The following is a 21,083-nucleotide window of genomic DNA, read 5'->3' as shown; positions in this document are numbered from 1 at the left end:
GAAGTCATAGCAACAAACCAAAAGCAGAGCAGAATGTTTTGTACAAGCCTGCTCAGGTTTCTTGAGGTTGTTGTTATGACTTTTTTAAGCCATGTAACTGTTCTGCGGATTTTCAAAATAAGGTTCAACTTATCATAATGCTGCGGAATTTCTTTCTTATGTCGTCAAGTCACCATAGTTGTGCTTCTACAGGACCAAGACTCCTTGCACCTTGCTTTGAGAGAATACACAACACAATCATGTTTGGGTTTTGCCATGCACTTTAAGTTTAGATGAGTGAGTCTTTGTATACAGCAAATTGTGGATGAACTGTGGCAGGCGTCAACGAACCAGCTATTTAAACATCTTGCCTCTCACACTCGTTCTCTGCAATTCCCCATCTCCATTTATTCTTGCTGCCCACTTCTTATCACAGGGGAGGAGTAAAGTTTATGTGGGCCTTTCATTCTGTCTCACAGTGAGAGATGGCTGCAGTGTATTGTGGGTAACAAAATCCAGCTGTGTTGTAGACTCTGTGTTTGTGTGTGTCTCCTGGCGTGAACATGTGCAAGAATGTGTGCGTGCCTGTGTGAATACATTCAGAGGCCTGTGAGTTGCTGTTCTGCAGGTCGGGTGTGTGCCGAACTGTTTAATTTTCATCTTCTGATGAGCACGTTCCCCTTTCAACACACAGCCTCCATGGCTAAGGATATGCTGTGTGCCATTAAGTCCTACTGTGACAACAAAAAGCAGTGACATTTAATTATACACGTACGAAAGAATAAAGAGAACTGGTTTTGCAACAAGTTCTGTGACTGCAGCGTAATGCAGGATTACTTGCGTGCACTGTGTATGTCCATTTTTTTGGAGTGCTGTGCTTGGCAGATTCTTGGCTTTATGATGTTGGCACCCGGTTAATATCAGACAGCAGAAGAAACAGAGGAACTTAAAGTGCTTATGTTGAGATTGAGCTTTAAGCTTTCCTTATTTCCCCTCCTACTTATCCTGTCATTCCTTTGAAATTTCAAAATAGATGAGGTGTTTGTGAAGCAGAAAGTTAAGAATAAATGTGCTTTCCTGTAAGCTCTTTGAAAATATTATGTTTAAGGCATTTCATTTGGCCTGCCACAGTGGTGTTTAACACTTATCTAAAAGCCTTGCCAACTTATTTTCCTTTTACTTGACTGAAATTAACAATGGTCAAGATTAAACAAAGATGTAGAAAGTAAAGCATACACAAGTTTTAATAATTTACATTGCTGCTGTCTGACATCAGGTAAGTTTTATAAGTCTTGGAAAAATATTTCTGGTCAAAAAGGTCAAAAGACATAATGAGACAAGGTTTTGATAGATGACTGAAAATTATTTACACCAACTGATATTGATAATGGATTGGATTTATATAGCGCTTTTCAAGGCACCCAAAGCGCTTTACAATGCCACTATTCATTCACTCTCACATTCACACACTGGTGGAGGCAAGCTACGGTTGTAGCCACAGCTGCCCTGGGGCAGACTGACAGAAGCGAGGGTGCCATATCGCGCCATCGGCCTCTCTGGCCAACACTAGTAGGCGGTAGGTGAAGTGTCTTGCCCAAGGACACAAAGACCAGGACAGAGAGCCCAGGGATCGAACCGGCGACCTTCCGGTTACAGATACGCTTCCCAACCTCCTGTGTGTTGATATCAAACACACAGCTACAGTATTGTAGCTACAGCTTGTGACAACATTATTAAAAGATATTTTGAAAGTTATTTAGTAAATAGGGACAAAGAGGCAGTTTATTTTATATTGTACTTTTTCTTTTTGTGAAACATGAAGAATAAAAACAGCTCATGAAATACTTATATGGGCAACTAAAAGTCACATTTAATTATACATGTACGCATGTTACTGTTACTGCTGATAAGTCATGTATGCCTTTGGATTACATGTTGGAATCAGCACATGGACAGTTCTGTGCACCATCTAAGATAAATATCACATGTGACATGGTTCTTTCCATTACTGTTGGGATGTCTGAATAAGGGCGTGAGTAACTTAAAGCAGCTTGTTAGGTTCAGCTCATATATATATATATATATATATATATATATATATATATATATATATATATATATATATATTTATTAGGGGTGCAACGATACACAAAATTCACGGTTCGGTTCGATACTTTGGTGTCACGGTTCGATATTTTTTCGATACAAAAAAAGATGTTCATGCCTTTTTAATTTGTCATTTATTAAAATTATAAATATATATTTTAACTCAAAAGTACAGTTTTTAAATTTAACCCTAACCCTAACCCTTGTGCGTGTTTTTTATTTTGACAGCGAATGTGCACCTGCGGACCACTTATGTGCAGCCCTGGTTATTTAGCTCATCATATTGCAGCCACGGAAATTCTTTTGTCCATGAAACCATAAAGCTGCACTTTCTTTTTGCCTTATAGTCTGATTTGTCATAACTTTTCCGTTTTGTGGTAAGCTTTTCTTTGGCTGTCACTTCTTCACCCTGACCTGTCTTATTTGGCTCAGCAGAACTGAAATGCTTTTACACACGCACTCACATAAGCTCAGCGATTCTCTGCGTGATCAACCTCTCACATGTTTAAGCTTGCTGCGGGAGATTTCACTTGTCATGTTTGCATAGTAAGCTAACGATTAATAAGACGATGTCAGAGGAATTGGTGCACAAATTATCATCACTCACAGATCAGTGCTGTCGCTCTCTATACACAGTTCGCACGATTGCAAAGTGAAAGCAAAAAACAAGCGCAAATTCAAACGCGACTTCAATATGTCACATATTGACAGTGGCTCACCGATGCCAATGACATAATTACCCAGCTACATTTCCGAAAGAATGCAAAAGCATTGACATATATTTTTCCTACAATAGCCCGACGGGCAGGGAAGAGATAGATTTTGGTAGCCCGACTGAAAAAAAGCTTAACTTCTGTCTCGCTAGCTTGCCCTGTGCTCTTCCTTCTGACTATGCTGTCTGTGTTGAGCGCTCAGTGGATCTGCGCTCGACAGTGCAGCCTAGGCGGAGTAGTCGAACACAGATTCACTGAGCGCTCCACACAGACAGCATCGTCAGAAGGAAAATTGATAAAATAAATTACAAATGTTGTATTGTTCGATACATATGCGTACCGAACCGAAAGTACTGTATCGAATGGTTCAATATCGATACGAATATCGTTGCACCCCTAATATATATATATATATATATATATATATATATATATATATATATATATATATATGTATATCCCCACTGCTGTTCTGCATAGGCCTGAACCCCCTCAGTGAGATCATTAACAAGACTGGCTACGGATACCGACTACGGAACGGAGCAGTTGTCAGCCACCTCCTGTACATGGATGACATCAAGCTGTATGCCAAGAGTGAACGAGACATCGATTCACTGATCCACACTACCAGGCTATACAGCAATGACATTGGAATGTCGTTCGGACTGGAGAAGTGTAGTCGGATGGTAACAAAGAGAGGGAAGGTAGTCAGAACTGAGGGGATTGAACTACCAGAAGGCAACATTGCAGACATAGAGGACAGTTACAAGTACCTGGGGATCCCGCAGGCGAATGGGAACCATGAAGAGGCCGCTAGAAAAGCTGCAACCACCAAGTACCTGCAGAGGGTCAGGCAAGTCCTGAGGAGTCAGCTGAATGGTAAGAACAAGATCCGGGCCATCAACACGTACGCCCTGCCCGTGATCAGGTACCCTGCTGGGGTAATAGGCTGGCCAAAGGAGGAGATAGAAGCCACTGACATAAAGACAAGAAAGCTCCTTACCATGCATGGAGGGTTTCACCCCAAGTCCAGCACCCTGAGGCTATACGCTAAGCGGAAGGAAGGGGGCCGGGGACTGGTGAGTGTCAGCACCACAGTCCAGGATGAGACAACGAACATCCAAGAATACATTGGGAAGATGGCCCCAACTGACCGAGTGCTCAGTGAATACCTCAGGCAGCAGAAACCCAAGAAAGAGGAGGTAGACGAGGAACCATCATGGAAGGACAGGGCCCTGCATGGTATGTACCACCGGCAGATAGAGGAGGTGGCTGATATCCAGAAATCCTACCAGTGGCTGGACAAAGCTGGACTGAGAGACAGCACAGAGGCACTAATCATGGCAGCACAAGAACAAGCTCTGAGTACAAGATCCATATAGGCTGGGGTCTATCACACCAGGCAAGACCCCAGGTGCAGGCTGTGTAAAGATGCCCCAGAGACAATCCAGCACATAACAGCAGGGTGCAAGATGCTAGCAGGCAAGGCATACATGGAACGCCATAACCAAGTGGCCGGCATAGTGTACAGGAACATCTGTGCCGAGTATAACCTGGAAGTCCCGAGGTCAAAATGGGAGATGCCCCCAAGGGTGGTGGAGAATGACCGAGCTAAGATCCTGTGGGACTTCCAGATACAGACGGACAAAATGGTGGTGGCTAACCAACCGGACATAGTGGTGGTAGACAAAGAGAAGAAGACGGCCGTAGTGATCGATGTAGCAGTTCCGAATGACAGCAATATCAGGAAGAAGGAACACGAGAAGCTGGAGAAATACCAAGGGCTCAGAGAAGAGCTCGAGAGGATGTGGAGGGTGAAGGTAACGGTGGTCCCCGTGGTAATCGGAGCACTAGGTGCGGTGACTCCCAAGCTAGGCGAGTGGCTCCAGCAGATCCCGGGAATAACATCGGAGATCTCTGTCCAGAAGAGCACAGTCCTGGGAACAGCTAAGATACTGCGCAGGACCCTCAAGCTCCCAGGCCTCTGGTAGAGGACCCGAGCTTGAAGGATAAACCGCCCGCAGGGGCGTGCTGGGTGTTTTTATATATATATATATGTGTATATCGTGTATATATATATATGTGTATATCGTGTATATATATATGTGTATATCGTGTGTATATATATATATGTGTATATCTGTATGTATGCAGGTGTATGAATAAGTTGTACATATCTGTCTTTATGGGTGTATCTGTATGTATGCAGGTGTAAGAATAAGTTGTACATATCTGTCTTGTGTAAATGTAAATCTGTCTGTGTTATTATGTAAATACTTGCTTACGCTATTGTGTATTTCACACGGAGAGATACCAAACTGCCTTTCATTGTTCTTGTAACAGTCACAATCCGGTTGTTCAGTGATGACGCGATGAATCCTACTTCCGGGCCTAAAGTAGTCTGCGTTTAATATGGCTTTTGTGTTGTTAACATGTTTAATGTTTTGTATTTTCTTCTATTTGATCTCAAAAAGCTCCTAAAACAGTCAGTGATCACTGTTGACCTCCCTCGGCTTTTATTACCGCTAATCATTTATTTAAGCTCAGTTTTTAAAACCTTAGGATGTAGCTACAGCCCAGCCCATGCAGCAGTATATGAATGACTAACCTCGTATTGTGGATGGATTATCTCAGTTGTTCTCCTGGCTGAAGTTTGGTCCTTTTACAGCATCCTGCCATGCGATTACATTTGTTCCTGACCACCGAGAACACTCACGTTAACGTTTATCGAGTGGGAAAAAAAAGTTAGCTTGTTTATATTATGCTAACATAGCTGTGTCGCTAGTGGTCACGTAGCACATCATTATATACCAGCTAGCCAAACTTCAGTAACCCTACAAACATCACTGCTGTTTAGTTTTCTGTCTTCATTTATGTTGGAAGTGATAACAGAGCTGTACGTTTTAATTTGTTTCCAAAACCCCGCAGTCAGGACATGCTATATTGTATTTAGATAGAAGCTAGCGAGCTAACTCCCTGCTAACTTCTAACTCCGTTAAATGTCCTAAATTCCGTTTTCATGGATGCCTGGATGTTAAACTCAATTGTTACACCTGGTAGAGCAGAACGCTGATCATTTTATTAAAGATGAAAGACTTTAGACAGTTTTTCAACTCTCAGTAATGGCATAGTGATCATTTGATATATGGACCTGCAGCGGAGTTTAGGTCCAGACACGGCTAGTGACGTCAGACTGAACAATCGGATAAAGAGCTATTCTATTCTATTCTAGAACATTCACAGAGGCTGTAAACGTGCATGTCCTGACAGTGGTTAGTTGGCAAGCGCAAGGCCTCAAGATTACCTACACACTTGGATTTGCAAACATATTCTATAAAAGCCTATAAAGGCTAGCTTTAAGAGTGTAATACTCCAACCATTCATATTCCAGTCGTTCCTCTCCTTTCATCACACTATTCACTTAGCAAGTGTGTCAGAGGTAGCACCCTAAAGAACTGAAAGGCAGCTATAATGTTCTGTAAACAACAACTGACTTCACACGAAGAAAGCTCCAGACTCTGGAGTGCAGTGGCTTTAAATAAAGACATTCTCCTGAACAAAAGCCCGTCATAGCAGGAATAGTTCAGTGGAGCACGCTGTCATCTTAGATCTTTTAATTGTATGCATTAGGGTGTGCATTGTAGTTTGTGTCTGTAGCTTTTGTTTGTTTTGTTTGTTTTTTCCCCACTAGTACTGGTTTGGTGACTAAAGCAAAGTAATGCCAGGCAAAGTTAGCCCTGCAGCAGACTGGTGACCTTTCTGGACAAGCAGAAAAAAACTGAATGATGGATGGATATATTGCTTTGATAAATGGCCACAAAATGTTACTCACACCAGTAACTTTGGGTCTGAAAACATGTCTTTGCATTGCTGTTTTGTTTTTTTACCTAAAAGTTCAAACACCAGTTAAAATTACTAGTATATGCAGACTTGCAGGTTTGTAAAGCTGTTCAATTTAGTGTCCGTGTTTATTTCTTATTGGACATGAAGTGTAACAGTGTTGTTCTCTTTGGCAAAAACTAGCAAAGTGACCAGTTTCCCACATAGATACAGTATGGCATCAAGAGACAAAAATCAGAGATAAGATTCTAATTCCCAGACAGTGTGCTGTGATCTGTATAAAACAGCATTAGAAACATTCTAACTGGTCCTGGAAGATCAGTTAAATAAAAGTGTGTCTTTAGGTTAACAGAGAATCAAGAGAGCAGCAGGTCAGAGCACCGTCCATATTAATTCATCTAAAAAAAATCTTGTGTTGTGTTCAAAACACTTGTCAGCACCACTTTTTTCCATTCCTGTCACTACATAAAGAATTTCCCAGAATATTGCAAATTCCTACTTTCATGTTATGAGGTGAAGGGAATGAATGGCGGAGAAATAGGGCAGGGAGGGAATAGAGGTATGGCCCTATGTGTGCACGCCTGACTTTAATAAAACATCTTAGGTTTCTCCTTGACTTCCGCCTCAGGAGTCCTGGAAAGGGCAATAGTGTGAGAGTTTAACAAATAGAAACCAGGCCAAGGGAGTGGAGGGGAGAGAGAGGAAGATGAAAGACAAAGAGCTGATGTAATGTTAAGGATGGTGACTGAAATGCACATTGATAAATGGTGTACCATAATAGGAACATTTAAACATGTGATTATAAAAAAACAGCAACATATTTGTAAGTTAATTGTTTTTTACATTTTTCATTATTCCACAGCAGAACAGTTTGTTACTGTTTTTATGCTCAATCCAGACACATTATTAAAACTTCTTTACTCACTACACAGCAGTTATACATTTAAGTGCATTTTTTGTGTTTTTTCTTTCTTTTTGGGTGAGCTGCATACATGGGGCTTATTTTTATTCTTCCTATAAGACATGTGACTATAAACAATAAAAGTGGGCAAAGTAAAGACGCTTGATGACACAATTATCTCTTTGTAGAGCACTGTTTGTACACTACCTTGTAAAATCTTGTGCTGATTAAGAGGGAAGCGGGATGAGATTTAAAAAACATTCACACATCCACTGGAAAATTAGTTGGAAATTTTCAATGCAATGCTTGAATTTTCCACAGTTTTCTACTGTCCTGTGTTTTTTGGCACTATAAAACAATAGTGTAATGTGTCTGTCAGCAAACCATATTCGCCTCAGATATGTTTGTATATGGGAGACTTGCGGCTGTGCATGTCATGCTTCACTGCAGCAGACTGGGTTTCACGGGCTAAAAACGATGCCATAAACACAAAGAAGTGGCTGAACTGACTTCTTATCTACTCAGAAATAGTCACCCTGGGTGGCCTGTGCTAACCTCTCACTTAACCTATGGGCCTTTATCCCTGGGGAGGATGATCATTACAGACATGAAAAGCAAAGGCACTATAATGAGGCTCTAGGCATTATATTTTGCATACATATTTGTGTTTATGGAAATAAAGTTTTGTTTTTTTTAGCATAAGTTAGGGCTGTTCAATTATGGCAAAAATGATAATCACGATTATTTTCACTGAAATTGAGATCTTGATTATTTGACGATATTTATTTAACAATAACAATGTATTGAATAATGACTTTAAAAAGATTGTCAAAAAATAATATAAAATAGTGTGCAAATACTGATAACAGTGCGAATGTTTGCAATATAAAAAAAAAAAATGTAAACATCTATGTTTAATGATCTTTGCAGTGTTGCTCTGTGGTGCAGCTACGACACCGTAGCAAAGTTTACACACTATGTCTACTTGATCCACGTCTGACTCCGCGAACCCATAATGTTTCTGCACCACTGAAGTTTTTTACCTCTCTTTTCAACCAACAGCAGTCACTCTCCTCTCCAAATAACTTCTGCTTAGCTTTCCGAGCTTCCCTCGGGTCCTCTTAATTGTTGTGACGCGTGTTCGAAATGCAGAGAGGTGCGCTCGATTTGCCACACAGCGCGAGAGTAAAGCACGAGGGAGGGGCTAATAATCGGCTCAGTCATTTTTACTAATCCTTGAAAGCCCAGATCGTAATTTAGATTTAAATTCGATTAATTGAGCAGCCCTAGCATAAGTATGTGTGTATCCACCTCATTGTACTTTTCTATATTTCTGTGTTCTTTGATACTTGAATTTCTTCCTTTGGACATGTTTTATGGAACTGTTGCATTTGTTATTAGACAAAACGAATCTAAGTTTGAGTACGAGGCTGACAAAATTCTTAAATAATATTCATTTATTTCATAGAGTAGTTAATTATATTACCTGTAGAGCTATTTATAAATTACCAGGGTTTATGTTTCAATTTGTCTTGTAAATATGGGCACCTTAGCAAGCAACTAATGATTGACACTAACCATTTTCTATTCCACTTATGTCTTTCAGATTTGCAAGCCTTTCATCGCCATGATACAATACTTCCTGCTCTTTGTCCTGTCTTCTGGGCTGGTGTTATCATCTGACTGCCCAGCAAGCTGTGACTGCCCAATGCAGGGGTCTATATTCTGCATTAATCTTCCTGCCCCCATTGTGCCTCGTCTCCCAACAACGACACAAAATCTCTACATCTTCCAAAATGCCATCATTACTTTGGCTCAAGAAGACTTCAAAGGTCTAATGGAGTTGGAGCTTTTAGATCTGAGCCAGAATGAGCTTACAGAGATTCCAGATGGTGTATTTGAGATGTTGTCAAAACTGAAGAACTTAGACTTGTCCACTAACCAGATTACCCATATATCCAAAGGCAGTTTTTCTGGCTTGGTACAGCTGGAGAGGCTGTATCTTCATTCAAATCGCATACAGAGCATTCATTTGGAAGCTTTTGAAGGTTTAGAAAAGTTGCTAGAACTAAAACTGCAAGGGAATCAGCTAACCTCGCTCCCATCACTTCAGTTCCCCAGTCTTCTCCTTTTAGACCTCAGCAACAACAATATTCCAACTTTGAGTCCCTCAGACCTACAGACTCCCCACCTGGAGACACTTAAGGTGGCCTCTCTAAAGCTTACTACTTTACATGAGGATCTCGTAGCCTCCCTGAAGAATCTTCATGAGCTAGACATTTCATCAAACCAGTTAGCTGAGGTGCCCAGGGCCCTAAAACATGATTTCCTAAAAGGGCTGACCAAGCTGAGCTTGGCTGGCAACCCATTGGGGGATCTGAGGGTGGAGGACTTTGATAAATTATCTGGGCTTCAAGAACTGGATCTCAGTAGTCTAAATCTCCAGGGATTCCCACCACATTTTTTTCACACTTTCCCCAAGTTGAGAACCCTGACAGCAGCTAAGAATCCATTTGACTGTTTGTGCCCATTAGCCTGGTTCCCTGTCTGGCTAAAAGAGAAGAAAGTGATTCTTGAGAGACATGAAGAGACCAGATGCCACTTTCCTCTAGTTAATGCTGGGAAGATGCTTTCAGAACTGGATCACAAAGATTTTGGATGTCCATCAACCACAACATTGCAAATGGGCTCTCCCATTGGAAGTACTTCTGTTCCACAGTTGCCATACACATCTCCAAGAACAACCCATACCAATGCTATTCCTCCTCCTCCACCACCTAGTGAAGAAACTATCTCTCCAAAAACAGAACCTCCAGTCTTCCCAAGCTCCACCAGTGGGCAATATGAGCACTTTTGTCCACCAAACATCTGCCTTAATGGTGGCACTTGTTATTTTGACCCAGTGGGAGAACTCGGCTGTTTGTGTCTGTCAGGGACATTTGGCCTCTACTGTGAAAATATGGATGATGTTCCTCAACCACCAGCAACTGAAGATTCTATAGTTACCACCGAGATGCCTGATAAACTTGATGCCATCAGTTCACGTCAGGTGACCTCCACATCAATCCTTCTTGACTTGCATCGGTTTATCAAGTCACAGCCGCATATTCGTGGCATCAAGTTGACCTACCGTAACCTCTCAGGGCCTGATCGCCGATCCATTACACTGAATGTTCCACCCAACTATCCTGAATACACTTTACGTGGTCTGAGACCAAACTGTACCTATTCAGTCTGTGCTAGTCCTTTGGGAGAGAAAATCAGCTCTCGGGCCAACAACTCTGCTGAAATGGGGTCATGTACAGAGGCTCGTACCGAAGGGATTCCAGTGACATCCTCAGAGCCCTGGGTGGAGACACAGCCATCTATGACATATACTCTCATACCTGCTTTAGCTGCTCTTGCACTGGTGCTGGGATTTGCTGTGGTGGCTGGGACAATCATCTGTCTAAGGAAAAGGAAGCAGGCCAATTCTGGATTGGAGCCTGAACTGGGCCCCACTGATCCTGATCCCATGGAACTGGAGGGGAAACCTTGTCTGGAGAATGGAGGAAACGGTACAACACCCCTCAAACAGCCGGAGATCGATCATTGTTTTACTCCTCAGCCACTTCCATACATGCAACAAAACGGGGGGTTGGACTATGTAGCACTCTTAGTGCAAGGCCACTGCCCTTCAAATAACAATGTTACGTCACTAAAACCATCTTATTTCTAACTGTTGGGAAGATTTTGTAAAGACTCCCCTTCCATAGTTTCTGATCCTGATATCGCTCACTTAGTGATTGAAATCGAATTTTCAGTCCAAACATCCAAAATTCAAAAAGTGGCACTTACTATCCTTTCAAGGTCAAAAGGTGGCACAACAAAGTGGATGATTTATTTCAGAGTCAGTGAATGGTAAAATTACGATGACATCATATTGGAAATTTGCAAAATGAATGGTAAGTGGTTTAAAAGTCATCAAGCAGGATTAGATGGTGGTGAAACCTAACTGAGTGCAATTTACTAGAAAGGTCTTAGCGAACTGAAAACGGAAGTGCCTTTTGCATTGACGCAGCTGTAACTGACAGTTCTTTTTTAAAATGTTTTTGTTTATAAAACAGAAACAATGTGACTGAGTTGTAATCCTGTTGCTGGATTTAGTAGATATGGTATGGGGAAAGTGCCTGAGTGTTTGAGCTACAGAACTGGATCACGTCACTGGTGTATATGAAAACATCTGGACCACACGTCCCAATACAAACTGGAGTTTCAACCAACTCTGACCGCACCATAAGGATTATAAAAAGATCTTGCACTGAAAAAAACATTTGGATTTTCCTTTCAAATGTTCCACTTATAGACTGTCACAAGGTTAATGCTCAAAAGGAAGTGGAATTAATAAAAATATTTTGAAAATCAGCATTAAGCTGAAGACCATATGAGCTGTGTGAACTCTATATTATGTTGTGGACAGTATCTGAAACAAAAACATGCAAGTGTCTTGTGCAGATTTGGATTCTTCTGACCCATCAACCATAATTCTGCCACATCATTTGTTTTTTGTGGGAAATATATTTGCTGTGAAAGGTAAATGGGAACGGACTTTGCCTGCATTGTTCTGTGCCATCAGAGGCAGATTATTAGTGTTTAGTTGATATTATGGTATTCCATTTTTGTCATGTATTTTTGTATTTTTAGCATGTCTTTTGTTTTTTTTGTTTTTTTTTTGCAGTATTGCTAACATGAGTTTAAACAGTAATTGTCCCTGCCTATAAACCCATGCATAAATGGTGGATTTTTGACTGTCCTGAGTGGAGAAGTAAATGGAGAAGTAAATCAAAGCTAAAGTTCTCCAAAGATGAGATCCAAAAGCAGCGAGGAGTAATTAAATATCTACTAAAAGCTGATTCATAAAACTACTTTAATTAAAACTCAGCCATTCTTACATAAAATACAGACTGCTTTTTGTTTTTTCCAAAATTTAAACTGAATGTAAAAGTTCAGTGTCAGATACTTTAGTCTCTCTGCCAGGTCTGCCTCCACTCCACAAAGACATAGTTAAACAAGGCTCAGACTGTTTTTGAACAGTAAAGATCCCTAAACTGTTCAAAGGCCTTCAGCCTCAGAGCTCACTCCTATAAAGCAGCACACACGTGCCAAGAAAGGAAGTTCAAAGATTTAGAGTTTTAGGCACTAGTTTTCTCCTGGGGCTGCTGACTGTATCGTTCCAGTGATATCGTCTAGACAGTGGCCCCTTTAGCTTTTTGTTTGCTATTACCCTCTTACTTGTCTGCCACTTGACTTTAATCATCATCATTGTGTGTTTTTGGTCAGTGACTATTATTGGTTTGTGTAGTTTTGCTTGTTTACTGCCAACCAGACTGTGAAATGTAAATGCTAAAAGCAATGAAATGTATCTGTTTTATTTTTTTTTCTCCTGTCTGGGGTAGAGATTAAATAATTTTTTGCAGTTTTTTATATCTTCTTCCTTAAAAAAAAGGATTCATACTCTATCACTGAGTATAATAGGTTTACAGAGAAATGCCTAAGCAACATTGCTCCCGAGCCTTACCGACATCTTTTAGTGTCATATTACATGCTGATGTGGATTTCGAGAACAATAGAGCCTTTATTTTGTCTCACAACATATGGCATTGCATCAAATTACAAACTAAAAATGAAGCACCATGCAATCAATTTTTGTGAGGATTTTGACAAAAAAAAGGCCTTATTTGATTCATAGTTATCTAACAGCAGTAACTTACATGAGTTTGATTGTTCAGATGTGTATGTGTGTGTGTTTTCACGGCTGTTTTTGTGTCCCCTTTTTTATGCTTCCAACCCCATATTGTCCTTATATAATACTCCCAAAGTGTCCAAAATCAAGCACCCATTTTCAGTTTTCACTGTTTTATTTTGTCAATTCTCCAGTCCAAACAAAGCCACAGATGTTCATGTTTTCCCCTTATCCCAACATATCAGCTGAAACACTCGCTGTGTTGCTTTGGACAGTCGTAGGAGAAGGAAATGTTTGAAATATTTTCAACATGCTTGTTACACTACTTTCCCTGTTTATTTAGGGAAACTTGTATTTTTGTCATTGTTGTATGTTTTTCTTCTGTCTGTCAATAGCATTTCTGTGTACATTTTTTTTTGCCATAAAAGCAATGCTGAGAAAACGAACAGTATTAAAATGCTCTGATGATAACACGACTGTGGTTTTGTGTTTGATCAAGAGGTGTTGGCTGAGGCCTGAAGATACTTTTATATGATCTTTCACTGCAGTGTATCCTGCCAGTGTGGTTTAGAAGAATTCGAGCTCATTTTGAGGCTTTATGTTAGTTTTAAATGAACGCGAGTGTCGTCATAGAAATATGGTAAACAACTGGGAAAAGGGTTTCCATTAACAACAGGAGCTGATTACACGCAGCCTGTAACTCCTTATTACCTCATTACACACATGCACACGCTTAAGCTAACCTAAACCACAACATGATTACTTTGTGACGTTGTGTTGGTTTGTGGATGGAAGTCTTTTTAAGTATTTTTCCCCTAATAGCGAAGAACAGATGCCAGTGGAAAATTTTACACACTAACAAACAGGTTTCGAATCAGATGTTAAGTGACTCTGCTACTTCATAGATATTGGAGCAGACATTCAAGTTTATCAGCTAACACTAGCAGGCTTTGTTAGCAAACCTCAGCTATACTATGTATGGGTGTCTCACACAGACTCCACAGAGGCTAATTTGCGGTCCCACACAAGTAAATGACCATTTTGTTCACCAAATCTCGAGCATTCGAACATGCTACAGAAAGCACAAAATGACAAACATGACGACAAAGTGCCATTGACTGACCTTGTCTTGTCAGCATCTCTCAAACACTCACACTGGCTTTAAGTTATGAAAATATCACCCCTGTTCACTTCTCTCAGACAGCTGGAAATGTGTTTTCTTTCAGCTGCAGAGTTGAATATTTTAAAATAGGAGTGTATGGCAGCTCAAGGAACGTCCATGGCTCTTAACTCTGTAGGAGGCATGTTAATGCCCATTTTCATGTGTAAGAGCCCCGACTTCAGTTCAGGAGAAGAGGAGGAAGAGATTTTATCCAGATGAGGGTCACATTATTGCTTTTCTTCACATTTTTTTTCCACTTTGTTGTACTATGTACTGTGGACTGTTTCTATCCATATACATAAACTGCAATTGGGCAAGAGGGCATTGTTCATCTCGGCCAAAGTATTGATGGAGAGGCAACATGGCAGCGTGTGCAATCCGGCGTCCCATTCCTATGTATTTTTAATGGATTAATTACATTTACAAAAATGCAGTAATTTGTTGGAAGACAGTTAAAAACGAAACAATGTATGTTTATATGTACAATTAAAAAAAAACTGCACCTTTGAGGACTTGCTATTCATGGACAATTTAGTATCCCGGTTGTCCAAGCAACTGACGAAAATCCAGGTAGCCAAGGTATTAATAATAACCATGTGGAAGTTTAGATTATTAGGTCAGGTAAACAAAAAGCCTGCTGATCCAAGCAAACAGCAACAATCTTGACCTCACTCTTCAGGTATGTTCTTCATGAAACATGAGTTATCTTTCAGATGTCTCATGCAAAAATGCCATGGTCTTGGAACAAAATGCCGAAATGCTATTAATTAGACTTATTCTGCTATTTTTAGCTTTGTGATATCACTGACTGGATCTTTCCTACTCTGCTTATCCAATTTTTGTGGGATAAGTTACACATTTACAAACTGCTCTGTTTGGATACAGTTTAAAAGAGAAGAACTAAAAGCAAGACTGAAACTAAATACACTTTCACTGCGTGAAAGTTTTGCATGAAGGGTTGACCCGCTGAACATAAAGGCAGGGAGTCTCTATAAAAATGCAAATACCTAATTATATATTCATGGTAAAGATTATAGCCTTTTGGAATCTAAAACATGGAAGAGATTAACATTAAGGAGATTTCTTTGAAAGAGCTGGAGAACTGACAGAAGCCACTGTGGCTTGGGGAGCAGGCTTTTATAGATTATCATTCTAAATTCCACAGAAAATTACTAGGAGGGTAAACTTTTTTGTTTGGGTGTTTAGTGTGTTTGCTGCAACTACTTTTGATGGTTGAACCCTTCTATGGCATTCTATAGCTGTGGTAAGAAAAGATGGGTTGCTTTTTTAGAAGTCACTCAATTAACCTAATAAAAAGAGCAACATGAGCTGGAAGACCAAAATAAGCTGTGGGAAGGGAGTTTGGGAATGTCTGATCAACAGTAAAACCTGTAAAATTCAGCGATGAACTTACAAAGAAGGCAAATTTTCGAGGGCATTTTCTAACAGACTCTGACAGAGGAGAGTCAGTGGAAGCTAAGAAACAACAAACACCTTTATTCTCAGTTTGTTTTAGCCTGACAAATATGGTGTTATTTTTGTGCCACTATTCTGAGCGCACGTAAAAAAAAACATTTGCAGGTGCAAGTGTTGCATTTTGAGAAGAAATTTATTTTGAGTGAAGAAAAACTAAATTTGAGTGAACAAAATTCATTGCTGTGTGCAAAAAATGTATTTCAGTGTTTGCTATTATCCATACACACACACAATAGCAGCCCCTCTCGCTCAGTTTTTGCACTTGTGCTTGCTCGCAATGTGTTGCTTGCGCTCTCAACATTTCTGCCCGTGCGTTCAACTCTTTGTGTACACCGTTATATATCTGGCGCAAAGTGGGCGATAAACAAACAAGAGAGGAAAGCCGATCAGCTGATCATTGATCAGTTTCATGATTGAAGTAGCAACAGGAGAGGGAGGGAGAGAGAATGAGAGAAGAACAGCCAGTTGCGCAGCAAAAACACAGAATAACGTCAGCTTTGTGTCTTTTTTTCATTCTAGCTGAAGTACGAGACGAATCGTGTTCCTTTTCACCTCAATATGGCTGTATTGTAATTGGTCCAGCCCAGAGTTGATCATGACCAAGTGGCTAATCCACCACCTTTCACTGTTTATACCGTTAAAACAAGCAAGAATAAAAATGTTGTGCGGTCATCTTGTGGGCAACAGGCATCTCCGAAAACGTTAGAGCACTTTTGCAAATATGTGATGTCTTGATGCAGTGGCGGTCCTAGCCTGTTTGGCGCCCTGGGCGAAGACTCCCTCTGGTGCCCCCCTCTCCCTCCCCTTTCCACGGGTTGTGTGTGAGACTTTAAATCATCAAAATATAAAATATAAATTTTAAATTGTTATTGATCCCTTTACCCCGAGTCCTAAAGTGCATATTTATTTTCTTACTCTTCTTATATTTATTGTTTGTTTACTTGCACTGCTGTAACTGGAGCCTCATCGTCTCGTCTCTCTATGTACTGGACTGTATGTAGCGGAGATGACAATAAAGTTTACTTTCACTTCAGCAGCGAGCAGGGACTCAGGCGCAGGCCAGTTGTTTCCTATATGCGAAAGACAGTGCGTTTATTTACAGTGAACACAACACCAAGTGGCTATATACAATGTGCAGGGGAAAGGGGGTCCAGGTAGCCAGGGTCCGTGGGGAAACAGGGATCAGGGAAAAGGTACACTCTCTGTACAAAAGCTCCAAGTCCTCCTCCTCCTCTGCCACTCCTCTCGTAATCGGGTTCCAGAAACAATCTACACACAAAAAGGTCAGGTTAGCGGGATAGTTACAAAAGCTTACAGATTCAGATTTGCAGATGCACAGGTTGACTGACGCTGATAGCTCAACGATCCAGCGAAGATTAACGTAGATTCGCCATCTTCAGTAGTACTGCAATCAGTTGGGATCAGCGGCCGGTGTGGTGATGAGAGCAGGTGTGTGGGCCAGCAGCGGGAGCCCGCAATGAGCATCGCCGCAGCGACAGAGAGAGAGCGAGAGGGGGAGAGGGAGGAGGGAGAGAGCGAAAACCAAAACAAACATGTTGCCAGCGAGGCACAGGGACCATGAAAACACCTAGTCTTACTTTTTTATGTCTGGTGTTAGGACTGGGCGATATATCGAGTCTTTAAATATATATCGATATATTGTTATACGAGATATGAGATGTGACAATATTGTTTATTGTGACTTTCTCACCCTCTTTTGTCCACTTTTGTCTCTACGCAACTGTAGGAGCCATATGAGTTGATTGTTTTCTAACAAAAAACAGTGTGAAACTTAAGTTAGACTTGTGTTTTTAAATGAACCGCCCTGTGTTGTGTAGCTTTCTGGATTTTATACTTATTGGGCTAAATATTTATTTATTATACAGGCTATACAGTACATACATAAAACATGTGTTTTGATTCTAACTAAAGTGTGTAATTATGTGGGCTACAGAGAATAATTAAGTTATAGAAAATATTTATATGAAAAACGTGTATACTTACCGCATTTGAATCATTTTAACCATATGTAACCACCTGCATATGTGTTTTTTTTTTTTTTTTTTGGGGGGGGGGGGGGGGGGGGGGTGCTTTGATTTTGCCACCCCATTTGATTTCTTTGCCACCCTAAGAAAATTTCTCTAGATCCGCCCCGCATTTGAGCATTCCTGGATTGCTTACCTGTGATCTCCTTTTTGGTCACCTGACTTCCCTTGGTATTGCAGAGATCATCTGCGGGTCACTCTTCTGAAGCCTCCATCGCAGCTGGTAGGTGTTTACTCAGTGTAGTGCGTACATTACCTTACTTGGTGGTAAACAGATATTATTTTTAAGTTGTAGCTGTGGAAGCCTCCAATGAGCCACTGTCCTCATGATTCGTGACGCTGTTTACTCGGTACGTAATTCAGTTTGTTACGATCTCTGCCTTTTATTGTTCTTTTATCGTAAATGCTTATTATACTTTGCAGGAAGTGTGGGCCTTTGCTTTTACCGTCTGTTCCTGTTGCAAGGTTTCTTTTCCTGCTGCTGCCAGCCTTTTAAAGTGGACATCGGCGTGGACAGCAGCCATATGCATGCTGGCTACGGAAGTCGGCTGGCGTGCACATTGATTGACTGGATGATTAACTTATAGTCGGGCAGACGGAAAGTTGGAATAATACGGCGATTCCGTCTGCTCCAGATTTTAAAGTTTTATTTAGATTGTATGTTGTTTTCTGTTGTTTTGATTTGTAGTTTTGATTTTTGTTACCACTGGTGGGAGGCCCTTTTTCTAGCTGCAGATCACCAGTGTGGTCCTGCAGTTGGGTTACCCCCCCCCCCAGCACTGCATGTAAGTTTTGTTGTAATATATTATAATTTTCTTTTTTCTTTTATTCAGATGCGGAGAGCTGACGTGGAGGAGACTGGGGGCGCCTTGGTGGTGGGAACTTTTGAGTGTTACACACCTGTCTTCTTTTTGTTTATTAGTGTGAGTGTGTGATAGTGTGCTGCACTTGTGTATTAGTGTGTTTTCTTTTCTCTTTTTTTGAGTTTGTGCGTTGCATCCCTGCCCCTCCACTGCTAAGCCTCGGCTCTGAATACCCTTTTTTTTTTTTTTTAGCATATTTGTACATTGATATTTATGATTGTGCTTTTATATGTTGTTTTAAATAAGTGATGCTGAAAAACTACTTCATGCACTTATTACTTCCAGGCTGGACTACTGTAATTCATTGTTATCAGGAAGTCCTAAAAACTCCCTGAAAAGCCTTCAATTAATCCAAAATGCTGCAGCAAGAGTCCTGACAGGGACTAGAAAGAGAGAGCAGACTTCTCCTGTATTGGCTTCCCTTCATTGGCTCCCTGTTAAATCTTCGCTCTCGCTCTGCAGGCCTACTTGTTGTTCCTAGAGTATTTAAAAGTAGGATGGGAGAGAGAGCCTTCAGTTTTCTGAAACTGCCCCACGCACGGGCCGTCCTGCCCCGTGCGTGGGGCAGGACGGCGTCAACGTGTTAACGAGCTAACCGGGCTAACGCATTGTTACAGGCATGGCCCTTTAAGGGTGAAGCCTGATGGGAAATGTATTCGGGATGTGTGTAGTGGGACTGCCCTGGTGTGTGTGTGTAGAGAGAGAGCGGGGAAGGGGAAAAGTAACGGTTAGCTACAGAAGTGACGGAAACAGAATAAATAAAAGGAATATAATAACTCCCTCGACAGCCAGAGTTGTGTCGGCGATGCTCGCTGTGAGTAAACTGTTTCAGCCCACTGTACGCGGTGTTCGTGCCTTGGAGAAGAAATAAAGTTCGGTAAAGCAGTTTCCTACGCCTCCTTCGATCTTTTTGCTAGCGGAGTTGACCTGTATAGTAAGCTGGTTGCCGGCTACGAGCCAGTTACAGAACCTTCAAGTAACTGCCAGAGGTTTCCTTACTACAACAGCATTGACACTAGGGGTGGGTTTTGATTATCGATTTATCGATTAAAATCTTCAAGCTACTTAAAGAAGTCCAGACGCTTTTCTTTGCAAGCTCCTTTGACTACGATGACCTGGATGACTGAGAACCTTCACAGACATCGATTAAAATCGATTCTCATTTGGATAACGTGATATCAATTCATTAAAATCCTGAATCAATTTTTCAATATAAATTTATTTTGACCGAAATGCCAGAATCTCAGGTTAAACCTCACAAAATTTCAACAACCACCAAACAGCTAAAACAGTAAAAAACTGAACACGGATTCTGCACAAAGACGTGAACACAAAGCACGGACCCGCCGACGCATCAGAATCAGTGAGATGTGACTTTCTCACCCGACGACACGGACACGGTCGGGGCTGAAAGCCGACAGCTCACTGATTCTGAAGTTTTGGCGGGTCCGTGCTTTGTGTTTACGTCCTTTTTGCGATGATTCTGAAGCTGCAGATTTTATCTCTCTCCAAACAATATTTAGTAAACCAGCAGCAAAAGAAGCAGCAAACTACGCTTCACATAAACATTGTGTCATGATACGGCTGTGTGGCAGGCAGGATGAGGACCCAATCGCAAAAACTCACAGACTCAAGGGATGAACTCAAAAGGCAGCTTTATTGCTTAACAGAAGATGATAGGCGATACAAAACTAGACTGGGAAAAACGAACATAAAGCTCACCAAGGAACACGGGGAAATCCACGCAGCATGAGGGAGAACGCGACACAGAACTGAGGGAGACGCAGACATAAATACACCAAGGGTTAACGAGCGGAGTGGGAGCACATGGGGAACACAGGTGACACTGATAATAATCACGAGACATGGCAGGAGTGAACACAACACTGACGGGAGATGGGTGAGGTGAAACAGGAAGTACAGAGGTTCAGACAGGAGGAGAGAGAGCACGAGTAGAACACCAACATAATGGGCAGGGGAGACACGGAATAAACACGAAAGGGGACGAGGGCTCATGAATACACAGAGGGGCACACAGGGGGTGAGAGTCACAAAGGGAAAGCACTCAGGGAACACCACAACAGGGCAACTCAGGAAACAGAGCCTAAACAGGACACATGAGAACTAAGAATACTGGGCCAACATGGCCCAGGATCATGACACATTGTCATGAATTCACTCTTACTTTTGCTGTTTTGCTTCCACTACGATAAAATCGCACTTCACGCACAGCTCTCTCTCTCTCTCTTGCTCTCTCTGTATACTTCAAGAACAGT

At 41.3% G+C, this 21,083-nt stretch overlaps 1 protein-coding gene across 2 annotated transcripts in view; it reads left to right on the top strand.

Annotated features, from left to right (window-relative positions):
- The window catches only part of LOC146572197 (vasorin-like), a 35,564-nt gene extending 21,830 nt beyond the window's left edge, over positions 1–13,734 (top strand). For both annotated transcript variants that reach the window (XM_085276202.1, XM_085276203.1), the window contains one exon: positions 9,146–13,734. In XM_085276202.1, coding sequence (XP_085132328.1) covers positions 9,167–11,257 — 2,091 coding nt within the window. In that variant the 5' untranslated portion in view covers positions 9,146–9,166 and the 3' untranslated portion in view covers positions 11,258–13,734. The remainder of the gene's footprint in view (positions 1–9,145) is intronic.
- The last annotated feature ends 7,349 nt before the right edge of the window (positions 13,735–21,083 follow it).

This window comes from Mchenga conophoros, linkage group LG6 (genome assembly GCF_057382185.1).
Source record: "Mchenga conophoros isolate Kocher_MC1m ecotype Shallow Benthic linkage group LG6, M_conophoros_male_GT1.1, whole genome shotgun sequence".
In the NCBI taxonomy this organism is placed as follows: domain Eukaryota; kingdom Metazoa; phylum Chordata; class Actinopteri; order Cichliformes; family Cichlidae; genus Mchenga; species Mchenga conophoros.
The sequence above is the reverse complement of the archived record's forward strand: the minus strand, read 5'-3'. Positions and strand labels throughout refer to the sequence as shown.